At 39.5% G+C, this 24,323-nt stretch overlaps 1 protein-coding gene across 1 annotated transcript; it reads left to right on the top strand.

Moving 5' to 3' along the window:
* Positions 1–1,401: 1,401 nt before the first annotated feature.
* EIF1AX (eukaryotic translation initiation factor 1A X-linked) lies at positions 1,402–20,295 on the top strand. Its single transcript, XM_047764699.1, has 7 exons — positions 1,402–1,636; positions 7,148–7,231; positions 10,093–10,196; positions 11,262–11,312; positions 13,550–13,631; positions 14,580–14,671; positions 17,723–20,295. Exons 1-7 carry the CDS (start codon positions 1,621–1,623, stop codon positions 17,726–17,728), a joined length of 435 nt encoding a protein of 144 aa, XP_047620655.1. The 5' UTR covers positions 1,402–1,620; the 3' UTR covers positions 17,729–20,295.
* The last annotated feature ends 4,028 nt before the right edge of the window (positions 20,296–24,323 follow it).

The following is a 24,323-nucleotide window of genomic DNA, read 5'->3' as shown; positions in this document are numbered from 1 at the left end:
AAATTTTATAGACATCCTTTCATCCTCAATTGTGTAAACTACAAAATACTGCGTATGGAAATAGAAACCTAGATCTTTCCATTTCCCTCTAAGAAGTTCATCTGTCATTGGTTCGTTTTCCTCAACTCTAATAATGTTTGGGGCTGTATAATGCTTTGTTTAGGGGTAGGGGGACTGTACTGTGCACTGAGGGATGTTTAGCAGAATCCCTGGCCTCTGCCCACTAGTGCCAACAGCTCATCCCTCCTTCCCCAGTTGTGACACCCAGAAATGTCTCCAGATACTGTCGTGTGTCCCTGTTAGAAAACCACTGTGTTTGACAACCGTACTTTATTTTGGTCACATAGGTATGCCCATAGCCTTAGAAAATGTTAAAATGCTCATGTGTTTAGAAAGATGATTTATTTAAATAAGCTTACTTGAAAGTGAAGCTATTCATCCTGCATAGTCAGCTGCATTAGTTTTCTGGGGCAACTGCAACGAAGTACCACAGACCCGGTGGCTTAAAGAACAAAAATTTATTTTTTCACAGTTCCGTAGGCTACAAATCTGAGATCAAGGTGTCAGCAGTGTTGGTTTCTTTTGAGGTCTCTCTCCTGGGCTTATAGGTAGCTGCCCACCTTGGTCACAGGTCTTCCCCTCTATGCCTGTGTCTAATCTCTGTATATAAAGACACCAGTTAAAGGGCCTGCCTTAACTATCTCATTTCAATGAAATGACCTCTTTCAAGACCCTATCTCTAAATACAGTCACATGCTCTGAGGTATTGGAGGTTATGAATTCAACATAACAGATTTTAAGAGGATAAAATTCAGCTCCTAACACTGAGTTTGTCTTCTCCCCTCCCTTCCTCCCTATGTGTATTGATCACCTACTATGTGCCACACATTCTGCTAAATTCTGGTAATGGTAAGCAGCAGATGTTCTTTATTATTAGAGTAATAAGGTTTACAGTGAAGTAGGGAGGACAGATATTTATAACAATAACAAATGTACGCAAATATTACACTTTGGTAACGGGTATGATAGGAAAGCCGAGCCCTTCCTCTCAGACTCCCAACCAGACTGAGCGGATCAAAAGGCCCCTTTAAAACTGAGCTATGAGATTGCAGTTAATGAAACAGCAGCTCAAACCCAGACTCGCCGGCTGGCCACAAAGCAGCAGAAGTCTGGGGTCAGCCAGCAGCGGGCGCTACCTAAACCCGCCTTTACTGTGACGCCTGGGTCCCGCCCACTCCCTCCCAGATTCTGCTTTCACTCTGCTCACCGCCCCGCCCCTGTGAGCTAACTGCGTTGGAAGCTCCGGGAGCGTGTCTCCCTCCGCTCTAACAATAGGCGTCAGTCCGCCACGCCTGCGCCGTAGGGCCTGGGGAGGTGGGCGGGCCCAGTTGGCGTTGGGAGGCGGGGAAAAGCGACGCAAGCAGCCGCGACGCCATTTGCTGCGGCCGAGCGTGGGCGCAGGCGGGTCTCGGAAGAACTCGGTCGCGAGACTCTCCCGCGCACGCGACCCGGTCTCCCGCGCCTGCCTGCTGCTGCGCTGTCCCACCCGTCGCCCCTCGGAGGAGTCGCCAACACCTCCCGGATAGGAGTCAGCGAGGTCGCGAGGCCGCAGTCACCGCCATGCCCAAGAATAAAGGTAATGCCGCCTGGACCCCGGGAGCACGACTCCGCTCGGCTCGGTCTCCACGGCTCTGCCCCCGGCCTCCGGATCGCCTAGGCCGCCGTGACCTTCCTCTCCGCCCTGCGTGCACGCAGCTGGTTGATCCGGACGCGATTCTGGGCTCTGGAGAGGAGCTGGGAAGTTACTCCTGCCCTCCAGTTTGGTCACATTGGGGTGGAGCCGACGCCATTTTTGTAGGGCCTCCTGCGGGAGAACGTGTGCTTTTGCTCCGGATTGGCGCCACACTGACCCTGGCACTGAAAAGAGCTGTGGGGAGAGCCCCCACGGGCGGCCTGGGCTTCTCTGACGGGCGCTTCTGGCCTTTCCGGCAGTTCTTAACTTTGAGAGGGTGATGCCTGCTTTAAGTGGCCATCAGGTACGCCAGCATGGGTGTCTTTATGAACAGTTGTTGGGTATTATTGAGACTACTCCCTCTCCCTTGTAAATAGTGGACGAAACCTTGATTCGTTAAGGTTCATCCCTAAAGATTTACTCTTCTCCATCCTTTTACGCGGTTTAACGCCCCCCCCCCCAAGAACACTTGTTCCATATTTAGCCAAGTTTTCTACTTTTGCTCTACATCAGTATATGTTGGGATGGGAGTAAAGACCTTTAAGTTCCTTCCATTCTTAGGTTAAACATTCAGAAATTCTCAGATTTGAGGGTAAGTTTATTTGGAATTTCCAAAATGGAAGGTCTAATCTGGGTCAAAACAGGACAGTCCTAAAGAAATTGTCCTTTTAAGTATTCTTAGAATTTCTCAAAGGAAATTGTGGAAGTAGAAACAGGGAGAACATTGTAATTCCTACAGAAGTGTTGTCCTTCACAACCCACAAGTTTCCTTTGATTATTCATCTTTGAGACCCCTGCCCTTGACCAGGCCTTCTCTGTTCTCTTTTCTACTTCACAGTTGGGTCCAGGGATTCTACCTCATTTCCTCTTTGTGGCTGTCACTACTCTTTTTATCCCTTGGGGCAATCGGTTGCAGTTGTGTGCAGGATTCGGCGCAGTTCCCTCAGGACACTCCCCCACCTTGCTGCCCTCAGAAATCTTACTTTTCAGGGCCTTTTTAGCATGGACTTTACTGCTAATCTGGAAAACATTGGGGTGATAAAATAGTTTTTGAAGTCATGGTTTTCCTGTAACCTAATCTTTCATTCCCTCTGAGATGGTAACTGAATCCCTTAGATAGGTATCTTGTTTTCACCCTTATTTTTAGCGATGAGATTTCCAGTTTTCTCATTAAAGTGTAAGCTCCAAAGGGCAGCAGTAGTCTTTGTTAATCAACATTGGATTACTGGCACTTGACTCTTCATAGATGCTCAATAAATAATTGTTAGATTAAGTCACCTCCCTTCTATTGACTCCACCCGTAGGTGAATAGTGAATAACAGGTTCCCTTTTGGTTCCAAGGGAACTGGACTTCATTAAATCACATCTAGTTCACCATCCTCCTTTACAGTTTATTCCCTTTTGAGGCAATAAAATAGGGGGTGATCAGAGTATGCTTAATTCTAGTAAATTGACAAGCAATGAATCATTCTTTTATAAATAACATTCGAGGCATACCACAAAATATAAATAAGCAGTGGACACCTGGGAATCAATCCATTACTCTGAATTTGACAGTTACAACATAGATTGAGTTAAAGCCCTCTATGTTCCCCTCCTGGTCCCCTTCCCCTCTCTTCATCTTTTCCAGGAGGTAGCCACCATTCTGAATTTCATGTTTATCATTCCTATACTTGTAAAACCAATCTTTTATCTTTAGTTGTGAACCTTACTCAGTGGAACAGTACTTTTCAAGACTCCTGAATTTTATGAAATGAGGTTTACTAAGGTGAAATACATTCATTTGTATTTTTATGTTTTTCTTCATTGGAAAAACCAGAGGCCCTGGGAATATAATCCTAGTGATGTTTACACAAGTAAGGATATAAGCTGCCATGAACTATGTGTTGAATGACTTTGGAATGATTCTTCTTAGCTTATTTCCTCTAGATTCTATCAGTATATTGCCTCACCGCCGGGGGGGTGGGTGTCCTTGGGCCCACTTGGGAAGAGCATTTGGGGTAATGTGCTCCCACATGTTAAAGAAGTTACTACTTTTAAAGTCACCACTCCTTTAGGAAGGTATAAACTACTCTTGACTGATTCAAAGAATTGTCCAACTAAATATGTAACTCGTAAACAAAGTAGATGTGTTCCTTGCCCTCATAGAGCTTTCACTCTGCTTTGAAGATGTGGTGTGATTGGTGGCTTGAAGCAGAGGATACTTTTCTCTTTCTGGGAAATGAATTTTGGCATGCCTCGAGACTGCCTCAAATACTGAACTCTGAGGACTCTGAGTGGGTCAGTACATTGTAGAGGCTGCCTAACAGCACTGACCATTGTGGGACCTCACCCAGGACAGAGTAAGTGACCTTGCATCAAGAAGTTAAGAGTCGGCCTTTGCAGTGGCCAGGTACCTGATCTTTTTTCTCTTTGGACTGTGAACCTCTTTTCATAGCTTCCAGGTTCTTCCCCTAAGTCCCTTAGTATCACTACCACTTAAAGCCTTTCTCCCACCTTTTGGAAATGGCTGCCAATGCGGTTAAGGTTCTGGAACGGGAGCAAAATGTTGTGGAGCGATACCCTGATGTGGGGCCAAGAACAAAAAAGGCTTAGGTTGGATCTGGTTCCCCCCCCACCCCCACCCCGGCTAAGGGTATGTGAATTACTTCTCTGAGCTTCAGTGAACTCACTGGTAAACTGGCGATAAACAACTGATATTAATTACCTCATGGGGTGATTGTGGAGAGTAAATGGGTGGCATTATTACATAGTGGTTAAGAGCATAGTCCCTGGGGTCACACTGCCTGATTCAAACCCCAGCTCTCACTTCATAGGGTCTAGGCCCACGGAAGTGGTTTAACGTTAGCTCTTCTGAAACACACAAAATAGTGCCTCTCTCATAGGCATGAGCTTGTTAAGGGCAAGTCACTGGGACCGTGAGAAGTCTACTTGGATTGAAGCATAAGGTAGTTGAAGAGAAGTATTGAGAGGTAGATTGGTGTTGTGTTTATAGGTTGAGAGATTTATATTCTTTAAGGTAGTTAGATTACCACTAACAGAAGTAAGAGTGTTGGTTAAGGAACAGCTTTGCAAAAGAAAGACTTTTGAGTAAAATTTGAATGACAGTCGACCAGTGCTTAGTTGAAATAGTACGGTGAGATGTAAAATGATTAGCATAGAAGTGAAGGGTGAGAGAAAATTTTCCTTAGAAAGTGGGTAAGCAGAAGGTGAGAGAGAACTTGGGTTTAAGCGCCAAAGAGATAGTTAGAGTGAAGGGGGAGGGGTTATGAAAGGTCAAGAATAGCGCAAGCAGCCCTTTAAAAGTCAGAAAAAGAGTTGAGAAATGACTCCTTCATTTGCAGAGGCTGGGACTGGGATCCTGAAAAGTTTTGTAAGAACACCATTTATCCTTTATTCCTCACTCCCTCCAGATCTGGCCACAATTCCTTTGTTTTCATCTCAAAAACATTCTTATTTGTCCCTTCTGCTTCATAGTTAGGCTAGGTGTGCTTCATTCTGTGTATAATAAGGACAGTGACCATAGTATTTTCTCACCCAGAGAATCATGTCATACCTCTGGTTTTTATTGAAGTATTTGATTAAAATTTTGAATAGTGGAGTTCCCATTGTGGCTCAGTGGGTTAAGAACCCGACTGGTATCCATGAGGATGTGGGTTCAGTCCTTGGCCTCGATCAGTGGGTTAAGGATCTGGCGTTGCTGTGGCTGTGGTATAGGCCTGCAGCTGCAGTTCCAATTCGACCCCTAGCCTGGGACCTTCATATGCTGCAGGTGTGGCCATTTAAAAGAAATAAATAAAGTGAAATTTTTGAATAGTAAAATCACAGTTCCAGTTTCAAAAAGTGTAGAGTGAAATCTCTTTCCTACATGTGTCTTCTTGCCAATGAGATCTCATAGGCAGTCATTGTAAACTTTTTTGTATGTACTCTTTCAGAGATATTTTATGTATATATAAGCAAGTATGAATTTGCCCTTTGGGTTTTTTTTTGTTTTTTTTTTTATACAGTGGTGACTTTATACTCTTCTTCACCTTGCTCTGTTTATTTTAAACTTATATTATGAAGAATCCTGAATATATACAAAAGTAGACTAGTATAATGAACCTCCATGTACTCAACTTCTGGCTCCATCATCAGTTCACAGCCAAACTTGTACCATCCACACCGAATCTAGATATGGGTTACACATTGCCATTGGTTGATGTCTCCTAAGTCTCTTCCGATCTGTGGGTTCCTCGTCTATGTATGGTCATGGTTTTTGGGTTTTTAGGGCCGCAGGTGCAGCATATGGAAGTTCCCAGGCTAGGGGTCGAATCAGAGCTGCAGTTGCCGTGTCTGCGACTTACACTGCAGTTCATGGCAACGCCAGATCCTTAACCCACTGACTGAGACCAGGGCTCAAACCCATATCCTCATGGATACTAATCAGGTTTGTGACCCACTCAGCCACATCAGGAATTCCTGGTTTTTGTTTTTTCCTTCATAATGTATCTCTTGAAGAAAATAGATGTCTTGTACGATTGTCCCACTGTCCCCATCCCCCAGCCTGGATTTTGCTGATTGCATCCCTATTGTAACTTTTCATCATAATCCATTATGCATCTGACCTTGGCCCTTGTGGACCACTGTGGGAGTTGTGCCCAGAGCAGTGTACCCAACCAAGTAGTCGTCATGTTCGTGATCCACTGCCATTTGCTTCTTAAAGGCAAATGTCCTCAAAGAGGTATTTATGTACTAATAGCTCCTTTTGGTTTGTTTGTATTTTATGTCAGTGGTATCCTGAAAGGAGTTTCCGAGAGGGGTAGGGCAGTGACAGTATGTATATGTTTAATATGATTGAAGATACATGACCAAATTTAAGTCATTTTTATGTTTTTAGCATTTGGTTTTGTTAGTTTGAAGTATAGTTGATTTACAACATTATATTAGTTTCAGGTGTACGTCATAGTGATTCATTATTTTTGTAGATAATACACCATTTTAAGTTATAAAATACTATATTACCTGTGATGTACAATAAATCCTTGTAGTTTATTTATTTTACACATAGTAGTAGTTTGTGCCCCCCCTCCCTTTTTTTTTTTTTTTTTTTTTTTGCCTGTTCTAGGGCCACACCTGCTGCATATGGAGGTTCCCAGGCTAGGGGTCTCATTGGAGCTGTAGCCTCCAGCCTACACCACAGCCACAGCCACAGCAACACCGGATCCTTAACCCACTGAGCGAGGCCAGGAATGGAACCTGCAACCTCATGGTTCCTAGTCAGATTCGTTCACCACTGAGCCAGGAAGGAAAATCCCCATGTACCCCTTCTAATTTAAGTGTTTTTTAAGAACATTTTGTAAGCCTTGGTTTATTTTACTTTCTTTTCCTATGGTTCTGCAGATAATTAATGTCTTTCTCCTTTAAAACCATTAGGTAAAGGAGGTAAAAATCGACGCAGAGGTAAAAATGAGAATGAATCTGAAAAGAGAGAGCTGGTGTTCAAAGAAGATGGGCAAGGTAAGCATTTTCTAAATTAGGTTTCTCTTATTAATAGTTTTTTTTTAATGTTATTGGAGTACAGTTGACTTAAAATGTCGTATTAGTTTTGGATGTACAGCAAAGTGACTCAATTATGCATACACATCTATCCATTCTTTTTCAGATTCTTTTCCCATATAGGTTAATAGTAGTATTAAGTTCTCTGTGCCATACAGTAGGTCTTTATTACTTACCTATGTTACAGGTAGTAATTTATATATGTTAATGTCAACCTCCTTATTTACCCCCCCCCCCCATGTTTCCCCTTTGGTAACCAACCATAAGTTTGATTTTGAAATCTGAATCTGTTTCTGTTTTGTAAATGAATTCTTCTATATCTTTTTTTTTTTTGTCTTTTTGCTATTTCTTGGGCCACTCCCGCGGCATATGGAGGTTCCCAGGCTAGGGGTTGAATCGGAGCTGTAGCCACCGGCCTACGCCAGAGCCACAGCAACGCGGGATCCGAGCCGCATCTTCAACCTACACCACAGCTCACGGCAACGCCGGATCCTTAACCCACTGAGCAAGGGCAGGGACCAAACCCGCAAACTCATGGTTCCTATTCGGATTCGTTAACCACTGTGCCACCACGGGAACTCCTATATCATTTTTTGTTAGACCCCACATATAAGTGATAATCATGATGTATAGTTTTCTTTTTTAAATAAGGAATTTCAGTTTCTTTTTTTTTTTTCTTTTTCTTTTTTTGTCTTTGCCTTGAGGCCCGCTCCCGCGGCATATGGAGGTTCACAGGTTAGGGGGTCTCATCAGAGCTGTAGCCGCCGGCCTACACCACAGCTCACGGCAATGCCGGATCCTTAACTCACTGAGCAAGGCCACGGATCTAACTTGCAACCTCAGGGTTCCTAGTCGGATTCGTTAACCATTGAGCCACAACGGAACTCCAGGAATTTCACTTTCTGAACATAAGATGCTTTTCATCATCCTGAGCAAACAAATCATATTTCCTTTTTTGCTCTTCCCCATTTCTCATCCATCCCTCACACTTGTCCAGAGCCTTTGCCTTGATGATCATTTCTTGGTAGAATACTCCATCTGCCTTGTGCATGTATGGCGTTTCTTTTTTTTTTTCTTTTGTTTTGTCTTTTTGTCTTTTTGCCTTTTCCAGGGCTGCTCCCGTGGCATATGGAGGTTCCCAGCCTAGGGGGTCTCATCGGAGCTGTAGCTGCCGGCCTACACCACAGCCACAGCAACATGGGATCTGAGCCGCGTCTGTGACCTACACCACAGCTCACGGCAACGCCAGATCCTTAACCCACTGAGCGAGACCAGGGATCAAACCAGCAACCTCATGGTTCCTAGTCAGATTCGTTAACCACTGAGCCATGGTCAGTGGCGTCTCTGTAAACATGTAATGAAACTGAGCAGTTGACTCACCTTTTCAAACCGATTAAAATTTTGTAAGTCCCAGAGACCAAGATACATAACACTAGTTTCCCATGTTTATATGTTGAGTAATTTCAAACATTCAGAAAAGTTGGCAGTGTAAGTACATTGAATTCACTCAAATCCTTCATCTGCATGTGTGTGTTACCTGAACCATTCGAAAGTTGGCTGCACACCTCTTGATTCTTTTCTCTTACTACTTATTTCATGCGTCCCCTAAGAACAAGTATATTCTTTCACATAAATACAATAGGCTTACCACACTCAGATATTTTAACTTGAGTGTATTAAACATCTAGTATTTAGTCTGTATTTAAATTTTTCCAGTTATCTCAATAGTTCCCAGCAGTTGTGGACAGAGAACTTTTCTGATTGTCTTTTTATAGAATTTGGTGAATGTGTTCATGCCATGTGTGTGTATATATGTAAGCCATTAAAAATGAAGCATGTTATCTGGCTAAAAGACCTTTTTATTTCTTATCCTTAGTCATTCTTGCTTCTATTGGCAGTTGACTTAGTTTTGACTGCCAGTACTCCCCCCCTCCCCCGAATTTTGCCTTTAAATTGACCAACCATATTGAGGCACAACGTGGGTGCTAGGTTCTCTGTATTCTCAGTCAGTCACTCCCACTTGTCAACTGCACACTTGAGCCTTTGAAAGTTAATGTCTCAGTGTATTTATAAATTGGTGGGTAGCCTCTGGGGATCAGTCTTACAGCTCGAGTAAGCTAAAGGTCCTAAAGTGACTCCATGCCCCATCCCAGGTCTTGTCGTTTAATGACAGAAGAGATAGGCCCATGTGCAAGCTATGCTCATAATCTCAGTTTTTCAAGTGACATTGAAACTCGGTGGCCTTCTTTTGGAAGATTTTTTTTTTTTTCTTTTAAGTTTTTTTAGTTACAAGTTTGGCATTTTGCCTGGGAACATCTTACTGGCTTAACAAAAACTTTAGAATACTCACTAAGATAATTCTAATAGAGCAAAGATATTAACATTTAAGCTGCTTTTATTTTCCAGTTTACCAAAAAAATGTGTTGCAGTTAGTCTCTAAAGGTTCTGAGGGAAAGGAGATCAAAAATTGGGCAATGATCCAAAGAGGTTGATGAGATGTCCTGTAAATTTTGAGACAAGCCACCCTGATCCCCAAAAGCAGAGGATACAGTCAAGAAGACAGTAGTCAGTGTACTTAACTCAAAATGAGAAGATAATTAAAACATTTGGTAGCAGAGACAGCTTGTCATAGAAATGTCTTGGTTCTGGCTCTGTCATTAATTAGCTTGCTGTTTATCACTCCCTTGTACTTATTTTATTTCATATACTTATTCCCAACCAACAACACCACTATGTATTTTAGTCAATTTTATGCGAACTTTTAAATTGCTTTTATCAGTAATTGAACGATATCCTGTGCCCTTTTCTTTTCCCTCTCCCAGAGTATGCTCAAGTAATCAAAATGCTGGGAAATGGACGATTAGAAGCTATGTGTTTTGATGGTGTAAAGAGGTTATGTCACATCAGAGGGAAATTGAGAAAAAAGGTAGGTGTGGAGATTTGTTTTACTGGAACATAAAATTGTAGTTAAGGGGGGACAATGGCTCTAAGGTTTTCATGGGCCAAGGACCTCATTTTTTTGAGTTTCGAAAAAGTTTCTGTGGAGCAGTGATTTATTTATCTCTAAGTCAAAGCAGATCTTTGACGGTGATTTTATATAGATTCTGTTTCAAGACTCATTTGCATTACCTATGTTGTATTACTGCCCAAAACGATTAACCTGAATCTAAGGATGAGGAAACCACAAATACAAATTGAGGGACACTGCAAAACAAATGGCCTCTTAATACAATGTCAATGCTGTGGAGCGGGAGTTGGGGGGGAAGGCTGGGAAGGCTATTTCAATGTAAAGGAGATTAAAGAGACTTAATGGTTAAATGGGGTAGGTGGCCCTTGTTTGGATTCTGGTTTGAGAGTGGAGGAAATAGCTGTAAAGAGTGTTAAGAAAATTTGAATATGAATTATGCTAGCTAAGTGTTGAATTAATGTTAAATTTCCTGAATTGTGACCCATCAATAAGCCGAGAGTAATTTACTTTTCCATCACAAAGGTGTTCGGGCAGATTGACTGGTTAAAAGTCCCTCCAACCTTGATTTTATTATTATTATTTTTTTAATTTGGTTTGTTATTCCTTTTGTTAACAAACTAAAGGAGTTTTGCTTCCTGTGTGTATGCGGAAGGGAGGGAGGGAGATAAAACCACACTCCTAATTTACTATTTTCTTATGTGAAGGATGGACAGCTAACCACCTAGAGTGGTTCACTGTTAAAAATCTCTTAATTTCTAATCATTATTTATCTGGAATTAGTAATGTCAAGTAGTTAAATGAGATTGTTAGAAAAATCTAATTTTAAGCCCGAACTATAGAAAATTTGAAACTAGCTCAGCTGCTTGCTATAGTTTTTTTTCCTAATTCTAAATATAGATACTTTACCCGTAGTTGGGTAAATAATATGTATATTTGTATGTTTTGTGAGAAGACTGACTCAGCTTGGCTCTTGATTGATTATTTTTATTTTAAATCTAGCTTGCTGTGACTTTTGTCTTTTAGGTTTGGATAAATACCTCAGACATTATATTGGTTGGTCTACGAGATTACCAGGTAAAAACAAGATTAAAGTTTTCATTGTTGACTTGATTGAATCGAATGAGCCATTAATGTTTAGAACATAACTCATAACCATATTTGACCAGTTCCAAGCCAGTACTTTGCTCACCATTCTGTCAACAAACATTTCTTAAGGGTCAGTTCTATCCTAAGCATTGTGCTGGGTACCCCATGGGTCATGGTTCCCAAATGCCAGTCTTCGGGGTCTACATTTTCAGCATAGAAGAATCATAGGCAGTGTGAATTTTTCATGAAGCTAAATGTTCCTTTTTCCCTTTTTTGGAATGAGTGAAATATATTGTGATTTTGTTGGTGGTCTTAATTGGCAAGATAAAAATGTATCTTTATGTTGGACCACCTGCTCCTTTTTTTTTTTTTTTTTTTAATTTATACATCTTGAAATCAATATCTGGAAACCATTACTTTAGGGGATACAACTAAATGAGTCAAGCTTCTGTCTCACAAAATGTTTATGGCCTGGTAGTGGAGAGAACAAGAAACACAAGTGATTATAATACAAACCATGATAAAAGTATGTGCTCTAAATTTAATTGAGCACTTAAGGAAGAAAATGGTAGTTGCCCTTCATGATCTCAGTCTGGAGATTCTCCTCATTGTAGGTCTGTGAAATCCCTTTGGTTTCCACCTATTGAAACTCATCATCATGTGCTTATTTACATTTTGAGTGATAGTATTTCAGTTTTTATAACCTTGATCATACTTTGACTTTTTAAAATATGTGTTCCAGAATAAAGAAGTAGAATATTTAAATCAATGGTTCTCATTTATGGGTGATTATTTTCCTCGGGGGGACATTTGGCAATGTCTAGAGACTTTTCTGGTTGTTACAGCTGGGGGGTAGGGGCCAGTGCTGCTGGCATCTGGTGGATAGAGACCAGGAGTGATGCACAGGATAGTCCCTACAACAACGAATTATATGGGCCAAAATATCAGTAGTGCTGAGGTTGAGATAGCCAACTTTAAACTCATACTACTGAAATGCCCATTTTCTTTTATTTAAGGGCCACACCTATGAATATGGAAGTTCCCAGGCTAGGGGTCGAATGGGAGCCGCAGCTCGCAACAATGCCAGATCCTTAACCCACTGAGCAAGTCGAGGGATCAAACCCGCATCCTCACAGAGACCACATCAAGTCCTTAACCCACTGAGCCACAATGGGAACTGCTCCATTTTCTTGTTTTAATCTTAAAAATAATCGCAGAAGTAGGGAGAATTACTTGCCTGTTTAACAGATAAGGAAATTAAGGTGGGAAAGGTTAATATTCATACTATAAAATGACAGCCACAGTAAGTTTTGGAATTCTTTTTCTTTTTCTTTTTTTTTTTTTTTTTTTTTGCCTTTTCTAGGGCCGCTACACGCAGCATATGGAGGTTCCCAGGCTAGGGGTCTAATCGGAGCTGCGTCTGTGACCTACACCACAGCTCACAGCAACGCCGGATCCTTAGCCCACTGAGCGAGGTCAGGGGTCAAACCCACAACGTCATGGTTCCCAGTTGGATTTGTTAACCACTGAGCCACGACGGGAACTCCAGTTTTGGGATTCTTAATCTCAAGCGATTCTTTTTCTGTGCCCCTGCCACTTAATAAAAAGGAACAGTAGCATCACTAGCTTTTTGCAGCTTATTAGAAATGCGGATTGTTGGACCCCCGCCCCAGGCTTCCTAAGTCAAAATTCATGTTTTAACCAGAATTTCTTGGGCCTCTATACACATTACTTACCGTTTAAGAAGTGGTGGTTTGAATCACACATTCTTGGATCACTATAATCACTTTCATTGCCTTTTTAAAGTTGAAATAATCCGATTCACCCGTTTTTTTTTTGTTTTTCTTCCTTAACTGAGTCAGATTCCTTTCAGATGGGGGAGTGTGAACATTTTGTATTTTAAAGGACAGTTCTAATCAAAGGGTAACTATAAATAACCTGAAAGATTGGGTCTGTACAGTTCTCTTCTTATTGAAGTGAAGTGTATAAATATCTTCCTAAGTTTGTTGATCATTATTCATTTATGCATGCATGCTTCTTTATACTGGGTTAAACCCAAGGATGTTTTTCAGAGGGTAGGAAAAAATAAGTTTTTAGAAAAAGAAGAGTGAGAGATGTAATTTTTTTTTCCAGTAATTTTTTTTTTCCAGTTTGAAACTAATTGATGAAATAGCAGATAATATTTTGGCATGATCATTTATAAAAGTTATTCATCTCTTTTTAAGGATAATAAAGCTGATGTAATTTTAAAATACAATGCAGATGAGGCTAGAAGTCTGAAGGCATATGGCGAACTTCCTGAACATGGTAATGTCTGAGTTATCAACCTGTCATATGGTGTTATTACCTGATGGTATTTAGATGAAGGAATTTGGGTAGAATTTTGTGGATTTTACATACTTTTGTGCTTAATGTTATTCACTCTGAGTGTGCCTGCCTGTACTTCATAATAGCAAACACCTTACTAGCAAACATCTTAAGAAGCTAAAAGTAAGATTCTATTCCTAATAAGTATACTTTTGATGAGGCCTTCTCCTTTATAAGCTCTAGACTTGCATAATGCCAGTCAAGGGAATAAATTTACTATAGTATTTATTTGAAAATTCCTTTCTAAAGAGATTATCATTGTTCATCTACTTTAAATGTGAAGAAAGGATAGTAAATAGGTATTGTGGATTTTATTAAAAAGTCAATTTTTTTTTTTGGTTTTGTTGTATATTATCAAGAAAGCTATAATTTTACTTGAGCGTGGAAGCCCTGCTGAAATTATTTACTTGGCATTTCCAATCTAGAAAATGCTAATATATCTGGGAGTAGGACTAGCACTTCCTGGTTCATTTTCATTATTTAGGGATAAGCATGATTTGACCAAGATTTCTGCTTGTTGAGTTTATATCATGATTTGTGGCTTGTTAGCATGTGCTCAAACTTTTTTTGAAGCATGACTGGAAGTTGTAATAGCTTTAGAATTTGTGTAATTAGAGCCTGCTTCACTAAAAACACCTATGTGAAAAAAGAAAATTATTTCCATCTTGACTTTTTTGAGATTTTGTTGTATAAAATACTGTTGATATACTAGGGTTGTTGGGTAAAGGTTAAATAGAATCTTTTTGGTAATGGCACTTAGGTTAAATTAAAGGTTTGACTTATAAGAGTCTCCTTTTATAGTTCAGCATTTTATATTCGACCACTTTTAGTGGACAATTTATTTTAGTAACATCTTGGTTATGAGTATATTTGTTCATTTTTCTTTAGCTAAAATCAATGAGACTGATACATTTGGTCCTGGAGATGATGATGAAATCCAGTTTGATGACATTGCAGACGATGATGAAGATATTGATGATGTAAGTAGATGCAGCTTGCGTTTTTCAGCTTTTGTTTGTAAATTACAGAGAAACCAGCTCCTTCCCCTAACTTCTCTTAGTCTAAGAGTGTTGAACACTTACATAAGGGTACATTTTGAGATTTATGCATGAATTAAATAAAATACACAGTATTATTTAGAAGACAGCTAGTTGAACTGTTTATACTTGGAGAATTTTATAATCTTTTTCAGTATTTCTTCCTGAAAAGATCGATATTTGCTTTGGCAATATAACTTTAAGAAGATTCAGAAAGATAGCTATTAAGAAGTTTGACAGTTGTAAGAAATAATAACTTGCAGGTTTACCACGTAGTGATTCACAATTTTTAAATGTTTTACTTTGTTTATACCTAATTATATATTCCCTGTGTTGTACAAACATGCCTTCTATTAATTGAAACACTAGTATGTTAAAAGAATAATCTTGTTTGAACCAGTTTTGATATACAGTGTTGGAATTACAATATCCCATTAAAAGCCCTGTTAAGGAGTCCCCTGGTGGCCTAAGGATTGTCTTGTCACTGCTGTGGCTCAGGTTCAGTCCCTGGCCTGGGAACTTCCACATGCCACAGGCATGGCCAAAAAATAACTAAAAATAAATAAATAAAAGACTTGTTAAGATTGAGGCCTAGATCCAACATTGCCGCAGTTGTGGCATAGTTCAGCAGCTGCGGCTCAGATTAAATTCCTGGCCTGGGAACTTCCATATGGGTGCCGCCGTATTTTGTTTTTATTTTTTAATTAAGACCTTTTGCCAATTACATTATTGTATCTCTTGGATATGCACTATTGGCAAACTCTTGAATTGGAGTTGGTTTGTTTATTTGGGGGGGGGGGGATGCATGGTTTTTCCTAACAAAAGTAGTGATGCTCACAAGAATAAATGCTTCATTGCCCTTCCTATCACAATATTTAAGTGAAATTCAAACTTAGTTTTTGGAAATATAAATTTATTTAATAATTGAGGTGGTATTATAAGTTACTTTTTTTTTTTTTTTTTAACTGCGCCCATGCCATGTGAAAGTTAGCAGGTCAGGGATGGAACCAGTGCCACTGCAGTGACCCAAGTTGCTGTGGTGACAACACTGGATCCTTAACCTATTGAGCCACAAGATAATTCCCTAAGTTTCTCTTAAATCTGGTTTGGGCTCTTTTCAACCCCCTTTAAATAAAAATGTAGTTCAGAAACCACCTTTGTATATAAATCTAAAAATAATGATACTAATGTTTGATTTGATTTAAAGATGAAATTTTAGTATACCTAGAGCAGTTATTCCTGATCATGATAGTTTGTACAACAGAATTACTAGAGTTTTTCAAAAATTGGAGTTCCCGCTGTGGCTCAGTGGTTAACGGATCCAACTAGGAACCGTGAGGTTGCAGGTTCGGTCCCTGGCCTTGCTCAGTGGGTTAAGGATCTGGTGTTGCCGTGAACTGTGGTGTAGGTCGAAGATGTGGCTGCAGCTCCAATTAGACCCCTAGCCTGGGAACCTCCACATGCTGTGGGAGGGGCCCTTAAAAAAAAAGGCAAAAAGAAAAAAAAGACACACACACACAAGTTATCTTATGGAGCGGCGGGTTAAGGATCCCGAGTTGTCACTGCAGCAGCCCAGGTCACTCCTGTGCCGTTGGTTTGATCCCTGGCCCTGGAACCTCCCCATGCCACAAAGGCTGGTCTTGGGGAGGTCTGAGTTAGGCATCACAAGTGATACTACCATCAAAATTCTAAGTTAACTTTTTTTTGGTCTTTTTGCCTTTTCTGGGGCCGCACCTGCGGCATATGGAGGTTCCCAGGCTTGGGGTCGAATCGGATCTGCAGCCGCCGGCCTATGCCAGAGCCACAGCAACACCAGATCTGAGCCTTGTCTGCAACCTACACCACAACTCATGGCAACGCCAGATCCTTAACCCCCTGAGCAAGGCCAGGGATCGAACCTGCAACCTCATGGTTCCTAGTCAGATTCATTAGCCACTGAGCCACGACGGGAACTCCCCGTATTTTTAAACTTGATTTATCACATATCTATCTATGCTTTATTCATCAATCTATCTTAATATTTTGATGCATCTCTAAACCATGAATTAAAGAAAATTTGATTCTTTAATGTGTATATGCATTTAAGAGTTTTTAAACATAGAGTACTGTATTTTAAAGCATACCTTAAAATAGAAAATGAAAAGGGATAAGAAATAAACACATCATTCTGTTTTTAATGTGCCTCCCTTTGGAGACCCCGAGACACAATTCTTGTGACTGAACTTAATGATACTTGGACAGTGGATTTATGAGTGATATTCTATCACAAGAACCTGACGTGGAGCTATTGTGTTGTAGATTAAGGAGTGATCCAAACATTCTGCTGGGGTAGAAGGTCTTTTTAGGGAATTAGGAACCTAATCCTAGAACATGCCTTAAAATGAAGCCTCACAGACAGTGTTGAAAGAGCGAGGCTCTAGATAGGGTTAAGCTTTTCTAATTAAAATATTTCTGAATCTCTGCCAATGCTTCCTTAGAACTGGGTGTGCAGCAGGCTGGCAGGGAGGGATAGTAAAGACAGTAGTTATTAAAGGAATTTAAGTTTTCTTGGACATTTAGTAAGGGTTGCTTTGTTCATCACCTGATCCTCAAGGCATTTCTCCATATGGTTTATATGTGTTCCAGCCTTCACTCCTATAACCAGGTTGACTGGGAGGAGAATTTGTTAACACATTTGTCCCTTTCCTAAAGAAGGTAATACTCTCTGGGACACACTGCTCCTAGCCCCAAGATTAATCCCTAATGTCTAGCACAAAAGGAAGGAGACACAATTTTATTGAGAATATTCTGTATTAACACCTATCATTCTGAAGGATTTTGTAAAGATTAACTGGCAGCAGGCCAGAATTGAGAAAAACCTCGTATACAGAGTTTCCTCTTCAAGCTGGGTTTGTTTCCCCAAGAGTCCAAGGAGGTGCATGCCTCCCTTACATGTAGTAGACTATTGAAATAGGAACATTCTTGCAGTTGACCTGATGTTCTTTTTCTTTCCAGATCTAAATCAAACTCAGCCTTTTACATTCCACTTTCTCTGAAGATTGTTCAACAATTTGGATTTTGGCTGTGACCTGTTAAAGAAGATTAAAATCTCATTAGCATGAGTGCAATTTGTTAAAGCAGACTGATTTGTTTCTAAGGTATTTCTTTAAAACTGGTAATACTGAACTCTCTTAGGTAAAACGTTAAGCCCACTTTGTTCTTTTGACGTAATGGAGCTTATAGGTAAAAGACCACATCTACTGTATTAAAAAGAAAAAATGCATTACTGCCTTTCCCACTTTGACCACTTCCACTAAGTTAATGGATGTTTTGAATAAGCCATTTGCCGTACATTCACATCATGGATTATAAGTAAGCCCTAGATTTGACTAGCCTGTTGACTGTACAGTAAATTTCTGTATATTCCAGTTACCTAGATGGTCCCTTTAGATTTGGGTACATTTCAAGGGAGGCAGAAATCTGTATTTGAAGTCAAAAATGATTGGCCTCTTTTTCATACTTAAGTAGCATGTGGCTATTTTTATACTAATTTTGATAATGTATATTCTTTTCATGATCGTATTTTGTCACTGTAAACATATCAACAAAAAGGCATTTCCAAAATGCAGTTTTTAGAACCTGGGTTTTAAAACCAATTTTGAATTTGTTAAGGTTAGTAGTTGCAGAAATCAAACACTAGGTGGCGCCCAGTTAGTCTTAACATTGGGAAGTACTGATAGAGTTGTCCCTTTTTTTTTTTAACTTTTACTGTGCACAGGAGGAAATTTCCCAAACAACAAAAGATTGTGTTGATCATATGCATGTATGTAGAATATTTTTACAAACCAAAAGGATTGTTAAAAGTGACGTTTTATTTTTAGAAGTCATCTATCTACATGTAAGCTACAGTTCCAGTGCTTTATAAACACTTAAATTATGTGTAAATGAAAATTTAATTTCATAATGGCTTGTACAAATTAAGCCTTTTTCAAAGTATCCCGAAGCTGGGGAAAGAGGAGGGAATGACAACTTACTGAAAAGATGGTCTCCAATTTCTGAATGGAAGAACTACATATGCAGAGAAATATAATAAAGATGATGTCATGCTGCAGAGTATATTATACCTTGCTTTGTGTTTAGGATGTATCTTGTTGTGTGTACAGGTTTGTTGGCTTGTATTTTGCTGGGAATTTTGACTTACCTTTATTATGCAGTTTTTCATTATCAACTCTACTAAGATGAAATTAGGGGCGGGGCTGGTTAGACCTCTCCAGCCGCATTGAAATGGTGTGCAGCTGTAAAAAGAAGAGATCCTTCATTTAGTTTGTGAAGCATTTATTCTGTTGGTCTCCAGAGAGCTCTTCAGTGGTGAAAAGTAAGACACAGGGGAGTAAACCTTCACATGGCTTTAGAAAATAAGCACATCTTCTTTAATCCCATACTCAGTATAAATTCCTAAGTGTGCAAACTCAGGAGTAAAGATCCGAGGTACTATGAAACATTATTAAATCAAAGAATAGAAATTAAGAGTGGACAATTGCAGTTTATGTTTCTTACTATTCTATGGAGTTCCTGGACACTTTACCTAGATGGAATGAGTCTGAGACCATGATCTGGTTTTTTAATACTTCTAAGGAACCAGCCGTGAAGAATTGACTTAGTGATTGTTTTCATTAGTCATCTAAACTTGCTAATATATTTAGGCTTCTGTACATAAAAGTGTTTTGCTAAATGTGTGCAGTATGTGTAGATTTTCCCTCCACATTGTTTTACCCGAGAATGTTTTGACTCTGTATCTGTGCTACAATTCATGGTAGGGATAGTGCATGCAACTCAAACATTAGTTTCTCTACTTACCTCCTCTAACAAATATGGTTTGTCTAAAGATTCTTTAACAAATTACAACTATGACCCCAATTCATGTGTTTGCAAGTGATGTATTTTTTTCCTTGTCTAGCTAGTAACAGCCCTAGTGCTGTTGTACCCTAGAGACTCTCAAATCATAATGATTAAAATAATTGGGGTAAACTTGTAGTTCTTATGCAACACTACTTAGAGGAGTTATTTTACTAACGTTAATGTAGAAATTAGTTTCATTGATTTGATTATATTTCACATGAGGAATGGAAGTGGTCCTTAAGGGAAAAAAAAAATTGTGTTATCCTGTTTGATTCCTATAATACAATGGTATAAGGTGTGCCCTGAAAGAAAATAAAATGTTTGAAATCTAAGAATAATGATTCTTACTGCTAAGAGAGTGTAGTAATTACTCCAAATGTGTTTGATAGGACTGCATTTTTTATGCAGTGTTTATTCCACTTCCAATAGAGTGTAAATATGTTGTATTACTAAGGTGGCTAAATAACCAAACCAGGTGTTTGTTTAAAAAAAAAAAAAAAAAGACTTACCAAGAGTTAATTGTTTGACTGTCACATCTTTCTTGAACATCCAGCCTCTTAAAGAGACCACCTCTTAAGGAGTGTGTAAACTATGCATGATGAAAATTCTTGTATTTTATTAAGGAGTGGGTCGGTTTACTCACCACATGTGTGGAATCGTTGTTACAAATATAGTTGCTTAGAAAACTCCTTGTGACTTGTAGTTTAACTTCCTCTCATCTAGTGTAAATATTATAAGATGTATAACATCTTCAGTAGATACAAACTGCTGTCAGTATTGACTTCAGAGCAAGTGAGTAATCAAGTAAGAGCCTGTTCCAAATAAAATACCTAGTTGGATTTATACTTTATTGTGTACAGATTTAACAACATCCGATATTATTAACTGTGGCTTGACAGTGCAACTCAGAATGAAAGTAAGTTCTTTGTGTTACCTGACTGTCCAAGATTTAAAAGATGTGTATTGGTATGAGGTGTTTCAATCTCTGTCCTGCTTATAGTAAGGGGAAGTTTCATTGATACCGCTTGGACTCCCATGAACTTTTACATACCATTTGTGTTGTGTTTTTTATTTACTGTAAACTACCATCCTTTTTATCTTTATTTTATCCTTCCTCTTCAGAAAAGAACAAAATCTGAATTAAGTCTCAACATAAGTGTGATAAGACACTACCCTTTGCGGTATGGAGTGAACCAGGGAATTTGGAGAGTGTATCGGACCATCCTCTCTTACCCCCAGCTCCCTAATATGTGTGAGGCAGTGTGGTGGAGAGTGAAGAGCATGGGCCCTGGGGTCAGCCAGCCAGTGCCCCAACCCCCTACTCTGCCCTTTACGTGCAAATGACCATGGGCACCTTCTCCAGCTTGTCTGAGCTTCAGGCTCCTCACTCGTAAGGTGGAAATAATGAAAACAGTACCTGCAGAATCAGAATTATTTGGAGGATTGATAATGTGTGTTCATACGTGTAATGCACTTAGAGCGGTGTCCACTGCCGTTCACTTAATATCTAGGACTTGTGTAAGAATATGCACGTCTTTGATATTCTCTCTCTTTTCTTTGCAGTCGTTGGTTCCTATAATAAAAGAAATGCGTAGGATATATATTTGTATATTCGTGTTGACACGATATTTAAAATAATTGCTACCACTCTCATTTAATTCAGTATAAGACTAACAGATGGAAGTCTCTAAATTGCTTAAAGGTATTTTGCAAAGTACTAACTTGCTCTGTATTTCTTTAGAGAAAGTTTATAATTAGTAATATTGATAGCTCTGATCATATTTCATTCTCAAGTTGTTAATGAGTCTTTTTTACTATAGATTCATGCCAGCTAACTATTGGAGGTTTCCTTTCACATCATTTGGAATTATGTAAAGGAATCAGATACAAACTATTGCGGTTAGAAATAAAATATGAAATAACTTTCAACAATGTATGCAATTTGATTCTTTTCAGACTGACATTTTTATCTAAACTTTTATTCATGATAATTTCTCAAAATTTGGTCTTAAAAAAATTGTGATGTATAAGGGAAATGTATACTTTGTCTAGTTTTTTACTTTTATGTTTCGGGTTGTTTGATTCGAATGAATCTGTTCAGTCAGACTCCAGATACAGGGTTGTATTTTCCGGGCTAGTGAGTTTGTTATAAACCTGTGCTGAAAGCAATTTTCTAATGGTCAATCAGTTGTCCAAGATGATCTCAAATTTCCAGAATGCCATTCAGTCTACTCAGTAGATTTTTTTTTTTTTTTAAACCTTTTGGCCCCCTTGCAGCATTTGGAGTTCCCAGGCCAAGAGTTCAGATCTGAGCCACAGTTGTGACCTATGCCACAGCTGCAGCAACAGTGGATCCTTAACCCACTGTGCAGGGCCAAGGATCAAACCTGTGTCCCAGCGCTGCAGAGAGGCTGTTGATCCCATTGCACCACAGCAGGAACCCTCAAAGGACTTTATTTTACACTGTGCAAAGACACAAGTGAAGTAGATATTTATCCTCTGGTCAACTTGCTCACTTTTAAAATGCCAGTCTTGGAGTTCCCATTGTAGCTCAGCCGGTTAGGAGCCTGACTAGTATCCATGAGGATGTGGATTCGATCCCTGGCCTCACTCTGTAGGTTAAGGATCGATCCAGCATTGCCGCAGCATGTGGCATACGTCACAGATGTGGCGCAGATCAGGCGTGGCTGTGGCTGTGGTGTAGGCCACTAGCTGCTGCTCTGATTTAACCCCTAGCCTGAGAATTCCCCTATGCTGTAGGTATTCCAGTCCAGGCTTTGTTGGGTTCTCAACCTGATGATGGCAGATCAAAAAGTGGGGACCCAACCCGAGTAAAAAGTTATTTGCTGATTTGATCCTCTAGACTGTCAGGTATAGAATTAGTTGGATTTTTGCAAATTTGGCAAGGATATTTACGATTTTAAATGTCCCAGGAATTTAATAATGAGAAGGGTTTTCCTAACTTGATAGTTTATCTACGAAAGACAAGGAAACACAATTTCTTTTTAAAAGCGAAATGACAAGCAGTAGAAATGACTAATCTTATTAAATCCAACTCGAGTACACATCTTAATAGTTGGAATGGCAGAGTAAGAACTGCTCCATGAAACCATTTTGCATACTGTTGAAGTCCAGCAGTTTTCTCAAGGAAGACACTCATGACTCTGAATTGTAAGCCGAACTTGCATCATTTTTCATAGAGTGCCATTTTTACTTGAAATAACTACAGACAGACTGGTTATTCAAACTTAGGCTTCTGGTTCTCAAAAATGAATGAAATGACCCGGTAGCTTCAAGGAAAACAACTGACGCCATTTGTTGGAGGTGATAAAATTTGAACTTTCAAATGAAGATTCAGTTTGGGAAAATCGTTATGGCCATCATTAGCTTGACAGCTTCAGTAAAGACTTGAAGAGAACAATGATCATTGTCAGTAATAATGAATGTTTCTTTTTAATACCATAAAGTGAAATGTGTTGACATTTGGAAGATCTTCATAGCAGGGCCAACCAGTATTTTCTAAATGGTCAGTGGATTTTAATATACTAGTTTGAAAAGATCACTGAATTAGTGTTAGGTTTCCACATTGCAACCAACCTTAAAAAAAATTACCGTTTATCCAGATTTGATATGGTATCAAAGAAAAACATAGATAACTTCCTAAAAAGGTCATTAAAATATTTCTCCTTTTTCCAGCTACATAGCTCCAAGGCCAGATTTCCTTTATGTGCTTTAACCAAAACCTAACACAATGAGTACAGAAGCAGATATGAGACTTGCAAAAATGTGAAACAATGCCATTCTTTGCAAATTGGGGAGCTTGCAGGAGGTGGGGAGAGTTGCTTTTCACTAAAAGTGCATTATGCTAAAGCTTTATTGTTAACAAGTCTGTCTAAAATTTTCTAATGCATCAATATTCATAGATACAGCCCACAAGTAAACTTGTCATTTCAAAGAAAACCAAGTTTTCCTTGTTTGTTGCCAGTATTACGGGTGCGCTTTCAAGTGAAAAAAAAAAAAAATTGGAAAATTTAACGTCTTACCACCATTAGCAGATACAGAAATTCTTTAGGAGTCTCACTTTTAGGTGTAAACTAGGAGTTGGTGAACTTTTACTGAAGGACCAGATAGATGGTAGATAGTTTAAGCTTGCTAGGCCTTGTGATCTCTATTAGACCTACTCATTTCTGCCACTGTAGCACAAAAGCAGCCCGAGACAAGTGTAAACAAATGAGTGTAGCTATATTCCCGTAAAACTTTATTAACAAATAGATGCCAAGCTCCATGTGGCCCATGGGCCATAGTTTGCCAACCCTTGCTGTAAAGGGTCTCTGGGGCAAAAAATCTGAGAATTGCTGCATTAAACTAACAACTAGGTGGTATAACAGATTTTAAGATGTTCTTCAACCCTTAACTAGATTTTTAGGATGTTAACCAATTGGGGAAAGCGGAGCAAAGTAAAGTCCTTTAAAAAACAAACAAAAAAAAAAAAAACAGTTCTTCCCAAATTATTCTGACTTCAGTATAATTCCATGTAACATTCCAGCAGGATTTGAGGAGAGAGACTAGAAAAAACTGGTTCTAAAGTAAGTTCAGGGAGTTCCCGTCGTGGCGCAGTGGTTAACGAATCCGACTAGGAACCGTGAGGTTGTGGGTTCGGTCCCTGCCCCTGCTCAGTGGGTTAACGATCCGGCGTTGCCGTGAGCTGTGGTGTAGG

Source organism: Phacochoerus africanus, chromosome X (genome assembly GCF_016906955.1).
Source record: "Phacochoerus africanus isolate WHEZ1 chromosome X, ROS_Pafr_v1, whole genome shotgun sequence".
Taxonomy (NCBI): Eukaryota; Metazoa; Chordata; class Mammalia; order Artiodactyla; family Suidae; genus Phacochoerus; species Phacochoerus africanus.
Note: the sequence above shows the minus strand (reverse complement) of the source record. Positions and strands in the feature narration are given on the sequence as shown.